Source organism: Helobdella robusta (genome assembly GCF_000326865.2).
Source record: "Helobdella robusta unplaced genomic scaffold HELROscaffold_3, whole genome shotgun sequence".
In the NCBI taxonomy this organism is placed as follows: Eukaryota; Metazoa; Annelida; class Clitellata; order Rhynchobdellida; family Glossiphoniidae; genus Helobdella; species Helobdella robusta.
The window spans coordinates 8,690,517-8,702,259 of NW_008704501.1; the positions used below are offsets into that span (position 1 = coordinate 8,690,517).

The 11,743-nt window shown below is 33.1% G+C and overlaps 1 protein-coding gene across 1 annotated transcript; it reads left to right on the forward strand.

Annotated features, from left to right (window-relative positions):
* Positions 1–1,286: 1,286 nt before the first annotated feature.
* On the forward strand, positions 1,287–4,933 carry HELRODRAFT_161972 (hypothetical protein; the record flags this gene model as incomplete). The annotated part of the gene is made up of 12 exons (XM_009021840.1): positions 1,287–1,647; positions 1,879–1,982; positions 2,187–2,322; positions 2,423–2,551; positions 2,622–2,703; positions 2,808–2,928; positions 3,043–3,288; positions 3,381–3,493; positions 3,750–3,754; positions 4,081–4,211; positions 4,349–4,498; positions 4,745–4,933. The coding sequence occupies 12 exons, from the start codon at positions 1,287–1,289 to the stop codon at positions 4,931–4,933; spliced, it is 1,767 nt and encodes a 588-aa protein (XP_009020088.1).
* Positions 4,934–11,743: the final 6,810 nt, after the last annotated feature.

Here is an 11,743-nt window from a genome sequence, read left to right on the forward strand (position 1 = left end):
AACACACAGATACACAAACAAAAACAGACACACACACACAAACACACACACACACACAAACACACACACACACACATATATATATATATACATATATACATATATATATATATACCAGGGGTGGGTAAACTTTTTGCTGTGAGGTCCGCTTTGAGAACTCTTTTACCTTTGAAGGGCCGCATAAGTATTTAAATAGCAAATTTTTTCGACCCGGGAGAGGGAGGAGAGTTTTTTTTTAAGATTTTTGGCTCTTTTTTTGGTCATAATGTCCGGTTGACGACTTTTTTGGGCGAACAAGACCTCCCGCGGGCCGCATAGAATAGCTTCGCGGGCCGTAGTTTGCCCACCCCCGATATATACAATTGTGAATATTAAAAAAGTATTTTATAATATATATATATATATATATATATATTTGTTGATATATATATATATATATATATATATATATATTTGTAATAATAATTGTAATTTGTTGATATATATATATATATATATATATATATATATATTTGTAATAATAATTTCATTTGTTGTTCACATCTTGTTTATAATGATGAACATAAAGAACATTTTCATTCATATTTTGAAATGATTTCGATGAAGTTGATAATGATGATGATGATGATATTAATGATGACGATGATGGTGGTGGTGATAGAGTTGTGGTGATAGAGTTGTGGTGATATAATCAAAATGAATACAATAAGCCGTATGTATTCATGTTTAATCGTTTAGTTACCTGAATATTTGTATTATTTCATATATTTGCAATATTTCGAGGTGTTTGTTAGAATAAAAATATTATTAATATTAATATTCACTACCAGTATATAAATATGTATAAAATTTAATTGTCCCTTTGTGCATATGAGGAAAATCATCTTGTTTTCTTTGTTAATTTTACTGATTAATTCAACAAAAATTACAGACAAATTCCGTAGAATATAAAAATTTATAAGATAAATTTATATATTTTCATTTAGATGAGCTAATTTTTCATTATTTTGAAAGAAAAATGATGGTGTTTTATTCTAGTTATACGGTTTTCTAGATGTTTTAAATACAAACATTTCTGAGCTCTATGTTAGTCATATATTTACACACATATATACATGTAATAATATATATTTGATTAAAATATAGTTAATGACGTCAAATATTACCCTATTGTATCTTTGCCGTTTTAAAAAATAAATATTGCTATATTATCTATGCGGACATTTAAACGCCGATAATAAAAAAATTAAAAGTACCGCGAACAATCTTTTTTAAAATTTAGCAAAATGATTCAAAATTTAATTTTATATAACGGTGTCAAATTAAAAAATATTTCTCTAATTGGTAAAAGATTTTTGAAATTTAAAGAATCCGTGACTTCAAAATTGAATCAAAATGTAATTACCGACTGCAACAGCAACACTGCCTTCAATTTCATTCGAAGGTTTTCGTCAGAAATCAAAGAAAATGAGAGAAGTTTAAATTTTAAACATTTTTTACGTAATTCCCCAATCGAGAGTTCTACCAAATTAGCAAGAAACAGTTGTAAAGAGCAAGAGAATGATGCTGATTACTACAATGATGGTTGTTGTTACTTCCCTGAAGAAGATTGTGTTGGTGGGGATGAAGTTGGAGATAACAAAAAAGGTGTATAGATCAGTCAGTTTTGCGTATATGTGCGTTAAAGTGTGTTTGTTCATTTTATGTATTAGCAATATTAAATATTCAAATTTAAATTAATAAAAAAAAAATAATTAAATTTTCAAATATTAAATACCTCTTCAATGATTAAAAAGCAAACTTTGATAAAATTCTTGATGAATTTTTCAATGAAATATTAAAAAATTGATAAATTATGAATTTTTTTATCTATGACAGTTTTTATTGAGGTCTATGGCTGCCAAATGAACAATAATGATGCAGAAATTGTTAATTCAATTTTAACAAAAAGTGGCTATAAAATTATTGATGATATTTCTCAGGTTTTTATTTATTTATTTATAAAATGATAATTAATGTTATCAATATTATTCTTAATTATTACTTTGTAATTGTCAGTTATAGTCAAATCTATCAAACTAATTTCTAAAAATTTCCATTCAGTAAATTCACATAAATAGTTCATGACACTAATAAAAACTCAAAGCACAAATCCCCAGTCACTAACTACACTAACTACCTATCAGAGTGATGTGGTACTACTAATGACCTGTTCAATTAGAGAGGGAGCTGAGCAGAAGATATGGAGACGTGTCGAATATCTCAACAACATCAAAAGATCTCGAATAAGAGGGCATAGAAATTTCAAGATTGGTATATTAGGTAAATATAATTGTTGTTTTATTGAAATAATAAGGAGAATATTATTGACAATGGTATGCCCTTTCTATTATAAAACCAATCAAAATTTCTCTTTAATTAGGCTGCATGGCTGAGAGACTGAAACAGAAGATACTAGAAAAAAATGATAGCATAAATTTAATATGTGGACCAGATGCCTACAGATCACTACCGAAATTGCTGGCCGATGTTGAATCAGGAGGATTAGCTGGTTAGTTTTTTAGGGATGTGCTGATTTCGCTATTGTTTTTAATATTATTGTTGTTGTAATTGTTTTTAAGCGAATGTTCAACTCTCATTGGATGAGACATATGCAGATATCCAACCAGTCAGAAGAGAGCCTAATTCAGTTACTGCATTTGTGTTAGTGTAGTGAAAATTTATTTTGGAGGAAGAATTTTTAATAAAAAGAGCTTTATTGTTCGTCATCATTATCATCATCAACAACAACATCATCATCATCACAGATCGATAATGAGAGGCTGCAACAACATGTGTACATACTGCGTTGTCCCATTCACGAGGGGCCGAGAAAAAAGTAGGCCAATGACCTCAATTTTAGAAGAAGTGAAACGATTGGTTGATCAGGTTTGTTCCCATTTCTCTGATTGGTTGGTTGATTTGATGAATTAATCAATTGACAAATTGAATGAGAGATTTTGACCAATCAAATGCGTTGATTTCTGCTGTTTTCTTCTGTAGGGCGTCAAAGATATAACTCTTCTGGGGCAAAACGTGAACAGTTATAGAGATACAACGGCGCCAAAATCTTTCACATCATTGGCTATTGAGCCCATTAGGACGGGGTTTAAAACTGTTTACAAGCAAGCTACCAGCCAATCACAGGCCTGCTATAGATTTGTTGATCTGTTGGATCGAATTTCATTGGTCGACAAAGAAGTTAGGGTGAGATTCACCTCACCTCACCCCAAAGACTTCCCTAATGAGGTTTACTAGACAAGATGATGATGATGATGATGCATGTTATGTTAATCATGGCGATAATATCATCGAGGAAATCTTCGTCACTCACATCACAGGTGATACAACTAATCTCCTCAAGACCAAATATATGTCGCCAACTTCACATTCCGGCCCAAAGCGGAAGTGACGCGGTTCTCGAGAGGATGATGAGAGGATATGACGTCGAAACGTACAGGAAGTTGATTGAGGATGTTAGAAAATGATACCTGGTTGGTTGGCTGGCTGGTTGGTTGGTTGGCTGGCTGGTTGGTTGGTTGGTTGGTTGGTTGGTTGGTTGGTTGGTTGGTTGGCTGGTTGGTTGGCTGGCTGGTTGGTATTCATGGCTGGTTGCATGAATAGGGATTGTTTGATTAATAGGCTGATTTATTATTCTCTATACCATGATCCTAATTCATTTCTAAATCACTAATCCTTATCACCTCTAGTCCTGGTTATGACATTAAACTGACCCTCACTGCCTTGTGAGTGATGTTGGATCATCAAAGGCTAGGCCCACCGCTTATAACTGTGGTTGCGTAAGGAAGGGCGTCCTGCGTAAAAATTAGCCAAATAAATTACTTATGATGGAATGGCGTCGAGGGGTATTTCGGTTTCATCATAGGTAGCCAAACGGCAACCCCCGATCTCAGGGAAAATGTCGTCAAAACGTGTGTTGTTGTTGTTGTTGTTTAATCCTTATCACCCCCCGATCTGTACTTTGTATTTTGGTCTCCAACTGATTAGTTCTTGAAGAAAAAATTTTTTTAAATTTGCCAGATGTCAGTCTGTCCAGTGATTTCATTGCTGGTTTTTGCGGTGAGTCCGAGAGGGATCACGAATTGACGCTACAACTGATGAGCGATGTTAAGTACAACATGGCTTACTGCTTTCCTTACAGTATCAGAGAGGTTTCAGTTTTTGTTCTTTGTTTTTTTCATAGATATCTAATTATTTTTGATGGTGTTTCTGTTATAATCGTTGTTACTATTGTTACTATTATCATTACCATCAACAACAACATCATCATCATCATCACATGACACAGAAAACTGGAGCCTACCGACGTCTATCAGATGATGTACCTAGTGAGGTCAAGAAGATTCGGATGATACAATTGGTCGATTGTTTCAGGTCAAACGCTGACCTTATTAACAGGGCTATGATTGGCTCACATCAGCTGGTTCTCGTTGAGGGAGTGAGTAAATGAACGAATGAATGAATGATAGATTGAACGAATGAAGGAATCATGAATGTATAAGTGTGTGAATATTGTTAATGTTAATAATAGGTAGGATAATGATAGGAATTTGTTTAATCCGCAAGATTCATTTCATCTTTCTTTTGTCATCTTCCTCATCATCGTCGTCGTTGTCATCATCATCATCGTCATCGTCGGTATCATTATCATCATCATCATTTTTATCATTATCACAACCGACAGACGTCTAGACGTAAGAAGGACCAGTTGTACGGTAGGAACGACGGCAACACCAAGGTCATCCTCGATAACAATAAAGATAATAATAATTGCATAAATTATGATAATGAGGAGGAAATCTCTGAGCCAATCAGAGTGGGCGATTACGTTCTGGTCGAGGTCGGATTTGTTGATTTCATTGCAATGGTTTGAAGTGTGTTGATTCAATGAAGTTTCAATTAGCGTGATGTGATATTTTGCATTTCTCCTATTATTATTATTATTATTATTATTATTATTATTATTATTATTATTACTCCAACAACCAGATTACGTCATCTTCATCGCAAGTTTTAAAGGGCAGACCACTGTGCAAAACTTCATTGGCCGATAATGCTAATAAAAATAGTAATAATAAAAATAATAATAGTAATAATAATACTAGTAATAATAATAATAATAATCATCATCATCATCGTGTCATCAACCAAAAAATATAACGTATCATCACGCTCGTTGTAAAATGATGGTTGTTTTTCAATCTTAATTGCAAAATGTATATATATATATATAGAATATATATATTAATAATATATATATATATATATATATATATATATATATATTTATATATATATATATATATATGCAAAAATGAATATAATAATGATAGCCAGAGTAAATTTTTTTAAATGCTAAAGCTGTCGCAACCAAATTGGCTTCTGTTGTTAATATTTTATAAGAGGTGAATTATTATCATTATTATATATATTATTATTTGTTATTTTTATTAGTTAGTATTATTTATTATTATTATTATTATTTGTTATTTTTATTAGTTAGTATTATTTATTATTATTATTATTATTTGTTATTTTTATTAGTTAGTATTATTTATTATTATTATTATCAGTGTATTCGGGGCTCGTATTCCTACTCCCACCATTGTTATTGGTTTAAAAAGTGTAAAAAATATAACAAGTAAACATATATATATATAAATATGTATATATATATAGCGAGAGAGAGAAAGAGACAGGGAGAAAAGAGAGACAGACTTTAAATTGATTAACGCCAACAATTCGGTAGAATTCATATATGCTGTATAAAATATGGTCTCCTTCCAACATATACATATATATATATATATATATATATATATATATATATATATATATATATATATATATATATATATATGATGGGATGTAAAAACTATGGAGAAATGGAAAGATAAACGGAGAAAAATAAAATAAAAAAGTTCAAAGTGAAGGCAATTATGTATGCACGAAATGCTAAATAAAAAATGAGTATAATTGTGTGTACGTGTGTGTGTGTGTTTGTACGTGTGTGTGTATGTTAATGATGGCTCGAGAAGAAATAATTATATATATAAGGTTAACTAAATTCTTTATAAACGTGTTTTATGTATATATACATACGTATTATATACACAAATATGTATGTGTGGTGTGTTTCTATTATTATAATTATTTATATTGTTATTATTATCAGTTATTATTATTATTGCAGATATATAGATTATGCGGTAAAATAGAATGTAAAGTATGAATAAGTTTGCCAAATCATGTCGGTTGATCGGTCAATTCAATCTGTCTTTTGCATATTATTATTAAATGTGGATATATAAATATAATTTTATTATTATTATTACAAATATATATATATATATATTTGATTATAATATGATTTATTATCATAATTTTTATTATAAATAAAACTGAGGTAGGTAGATAATGCAGTGAGTTTGCTTAGAAGGTAACATCACGCCACATCGTCATCACCACCAGACACTCCAAAGTAGTCACCATCATCACCACCAGAGACACAACATCATCATCTTTACAAAAACTGAGGAGCAATTTGTTTTTGTAACGGTGACGAGACTAAAGATGTGGTAGAAACTGATTTGAACCTGAGAGGACAAACTCGACTTAAAACGCCGCGAAATCGCCTTCCAAAGGCTGAATAAATCAAAAAGTTGACACTGGATTTGACGATCATTAGCGCTTCACTCAGCTGCGATATCAGCTGCAGGCGGTTTCGGCTGCAGAGTCCTAGCTTAAAATTTCTTTCCAATATCGACAATATTCGACCGATTAGCTCCGGCGATTCGCAGACGAGGAAAACGATTATGACTACGACTAGAACGGTTGTAGCGTTTAATTCGCTGGCTGAAAGTTTAGCTGCCGCTGTTAACTTGTGGCGGTTATGTGGATGTGGATTTAGTAAAGATGACAGTCGGGAAGTGAGATTTGGTTTTTGAGGTCTTTGATTCGGAGTTGGTGTGTTGTGGTGGTTTTTCTGATGGTGACGTTGACGATAATGATGGTGATGATGATCATGGGAGTTTTGGTGATGATGATGATGATGTTGGTTGTTCGTTGTTGTTGTTGTTGTTGGTTGTTTATGAAGTTGCTGTACAAGTAGACAGGGGCTTACTTTTTTGGAGCTTTTTACTGGAACGTTGTTGTTACTGATGTTGTTGTTGTTTTTGTAGTAGTTGTTGTTATCGTTGTTACAGATAATGATAATGTTGTTGTTTGTTATGGTGTTGTCCTTAACTTTTAAACCCTGATACAAATCGTCAGCAGTCTTAAAGTCGTTATTATCATTGTTATAATTGTTGCTATTGTCGTTGTGGATGTTGTTGGCGGTAGTTTTTTCATCAATTTTGTCATTGAAATTTGGTAGAATTTCGTCATTTATATAGCGCATTTTATTGTTGATTTTGTTGTTGTCGTAAAATAATTGCCACGAGTTAAATTTGTCCGTTTTAAACGTCTTATCTTCGGCGATGACGTCATATGTATCTTTGTTGTTGTGGTTTTTGTTGTTGTTGTCATTGTTGGCGATATCTTTGTTGCTGATGACTTGTTTATTAGTGTCCGGGCTAACGTTATTTAAATCCTGTTTACCATCGTCATCTTCATCATTATCTTCATTACCATTTTTATCATTGATATTATTGATAGAGTTGTTGTCGTTCTTGTCGCTACTGCTATTACTACTACTACTTTCCTGGTTGTAGTAGCAGTCGTTGTCATTATTTACTTTGTTCGACAGCTGTTTGTCAATCTCGTATTTTCTGACGCGGGCAAGTCTTTGAGAAAAAATGCTTTCCATTAATTAATTATTTTCTTGCATTCGTTCATTCATTCATTCGTTCATTCATTCATTCATTCATTCTTTCTTTCGTTCATTAATTCATTCGTTCATTCAATCTTTTATCCGTCCACCACCAACCTTATGATATGCACGAGGTAGCAGTTAATAGCGATGATGATAGTGAGGGGCACCAGGTACAGAAAGAGCACATGCATACCGTCTGTGTACAGGTTATGGTACAAGGGCGTATTAAATGACGCTCTGTACGTAGAAAATACATACTGCTTGCAAGTTGGCGCTACAAAATTAAGTTGAGTTTCATCAGAGCTAAAAATAGCTTTGGAATTTTGGTCTGGGAGATCCCTGAGTGATGTATTTAAGATTTCCGGTTTTCCGATGCTGTTGCTGCCCTTTGTCTGGACTTTTGAGTTGGTTTCAGTTTCGATTTTGAGTTTTGACGATGATGACGGAAAAAAATCTGCGATGTTGTTGTCGTTGTTGTTGTATGGAATTAGTCGGCTAAAATTGCTGTCGTCGTCTTTATCGCTACTACTACTGCTTCTGCTACTGCTGCTATTGCTACTACTACTGCTACTATAATCAGCAGTTTTTTCATAATTTTCATTAACATCATCAGCCTTTTTATAAACACTATCATTATAAATGCCACCGTTACCCTCGTTCACACCATCACTATTGTTACTGTCATCATCATCATCATCGTCGTCATCATCATTATCATCAACATCGTCGTCGTCAATTTTTAAGATTTTGTTAGCGTTGAGGTTAGAATTAAAAAAAACTGTGCCATAAAAATTATTGTCATCATCATCAACAACAACAACATCATCATCAACAACAACAACATCATCATCAACAACAACAACATCATCATCAACAGCAACATTATCATCGCCATCATCAACAGCAACATCATCATCATCATCCTGTCGGCTGTGCGCGTTTAATATAGAACTATTCTCATCTCTGAATGAAAAAGCATCCCGTGACGTCATCGTCGAAGTGGACGCGTTTTGTTTTTCGAATTTATTATTATTATTATTAGTTGTAGTAGTGGTAGTAGTAGTAGTGTTTGTGGCAGTAGTAGTGGTAGTAGTAACAGTTTTGTTGTTATTGTTATTGTCGTAATCGTCGCTACTAATATTATAAATGTTGATGATGTTGTTGTTGTTGATGTTGTTGTTGTTGATGTTGTTGTTGTTGTTGTTGTTGTTGTTGTTGTAGATGTTGTCAAAATCATAGCTGATGGACTCGCTGCCTTTTATAGCATTGATCATTTTGTTATTGTTGTTATTACTTACATCAAACACACTAGTAAAATTACCAACTAAACTAATACTGCTACTACCAATACTACTACTATTACTACTACTACTACTACTGCTGCTGCTGTTGCTGCTACTACTACTACTGCTGCTGCTGCTGCTACTACTACTGTATGGCAAAACATTACATCTTTTAGGAATAATGAAAACTTTGCTTTCAAAATAATGTGGAAGGTTGAATGAGATGGACACGATGAATATGATGACGGAGAATCGGATTCGATTCTGCGAGTTGAAATAAATCAGTGCCTTCGCTTGCAGTCGAACCCAGGCAAATCGATCCACAGCCACTAGAACGGTCAGCCATATTATTGCCGTCTGGACGGTTTTCAGAGTAGGATAGATGAAAAGCTGTTGAGTGTCAGTGTGGTAATGATGGTGATGATGATGACTGAAATGGTGATGGTGATGATGACAATGCAGATTAATGAGGCGATTGTGATGAAGATAAAGAGAATAGGTATAGGCCCCATTTTTTCAAAAAAATAAAAATTTTTAATAATTTTTTAATGAAAACATTGACGCAAGATTTACAGAAATAATAATTAAGATAACAATTTGGACCTGCATATTATAGTAAATCCAATCAGACGATGATGACGTCATGAATATCGGTATCACATATCGAACCGGATACCGAAACATTGCCACAATTAGGTAGAGCAGATCGGCCAGTGCGAGAACCTGTAATAAAAATAGGGATGTCCGTCTTTGTTTGTCAGTTCTCAAAACCGCTATTGATAGGACGTTGCCGATTATGCCGAATATTATCAGCGGTCCAAACGCGTAGAGTTCGATTTGCTTGCTGTCTGTTGAGGTCATCGTCGTGCTGATGTTATTGTTATTATTGTTATTATTGTTGTTATTGTTGTTGTTGTTGAATTGAATTTTTTCATTAATTTTCAATCCAGTTTCCAAAAATTTTTTAGACGATTTTGTGTAAGTATACCTGGGTTTTAATGTGTGTGCATTAATAACATTATAATGTGTTCATGAATTCATTAATTCACCTATTCATTCATTCATTCACTCATTCGTTCATTCATTCGTTCATTCATTTATCCGTCAATCCATCCAGCAATATATTACCATCCAACCTTTCAAAATATTACATCCATGTAAACAAACTGCCAAAGATTTAACTTTCTATGTTTGCGAGCAATAAAAAGCCTTTTTATACAATGTACATCTGTATGTATAAAATGTATGTATGTATGTAAGTAAGTATGTATGTATGTATGTATGTATGTATGTATGTATGTATGTATGTATGTATGTATGTATGTATGTATGATGTGCATGCATTGTTTGAACTAATGTACTAAAGGTGTATTGGCGAATATTATTCAAGTCGCAGTATTGATGATGGAGATGAAGAGAACGCTGATGATGACGACGATGAAGATGAAGTTGACGAAGATGAAGATGACGACGACGATGATGATGACGATATTTCAGAAGCACCTACGTCCGTATATTCAAACAGCCGACCAGCCAGCAAGCGCGCATCGATCCGTGTCATATTGTAGTAGTAGTAGTTCTAGTAGTAGTGGTAGCTGTAGTAGTAGTAGTAGTAGTAGTCGTCGTCGTCGTTGGTAGTAGTAGTAATAATGAGTAGTGTGTTTTTACGATTTTGTCAAAAATTATATTTGTTTTCCAATAGAAAAGATGACGCTGATGATGATGATGACAACGATGTTGATGATGATGACGATGTTGTTGTTGATGATGGTGATGATGATGACGATGACGACAATGATTATGATGGTGAAAATTGCTCGCTAATTTCACAAAAAAACTCTCTAATAAATAAAACCCCAAGATAATAAAGATAAAAAATGTAAGAAAACAAAATAAATAACACGCCAATCCGATCAACAACATTCATTCCTTCATTCATTCAATCGTTCCTTCATTCATTCATTCGTTCATTCATTCTTTCTTTCTTTCATTCATTCATTCATTAATTCCTTTACTTTTCTTATTTAACTTTTCTCTGCGTTTCTTTTTTTCTCTGTCCCTTTCTTACTATCTCTCTCTCTCTCTCTCTCTTCTCTCTCTCTCTCTCTTTCTTTTCCTGCCCTATTTTTAATCCGTCCGTACAACTCCTCAGGCGCTCACGTGATTATTGTTGCAAGATGCATTCTCCTGATGACGTCATTCGGATGGAGCTGCTATTTATAGAAAGATGGATTGAAAAGAAGAATGAATGAAAAAAAGAGAAAGACAACAAATGAGGAAAAAGAGAGAGAGAAAGAGAGAAAGAGGAATGTTGTATCCTTTGTAATTTTTTGTCCCAGAGTCGTAAAAATATTCACTGTGTTGTTGTACATCTTCATGCTTGCAAGCATGTGATCATCCTTTACCTTGTTACAAATTTCAAACACAAGATTTTCCGTTCCTTCTTTCTCTCATTCATTTATTCATTATTCTTTCATTCCTTTAGTCACTCACTCGTTCATTTATTCATTTAGACATACGCATAGACAAACACACACACGGATACATAACACGAAACATTGTACGGTCTAAAATACATTTAGGATTA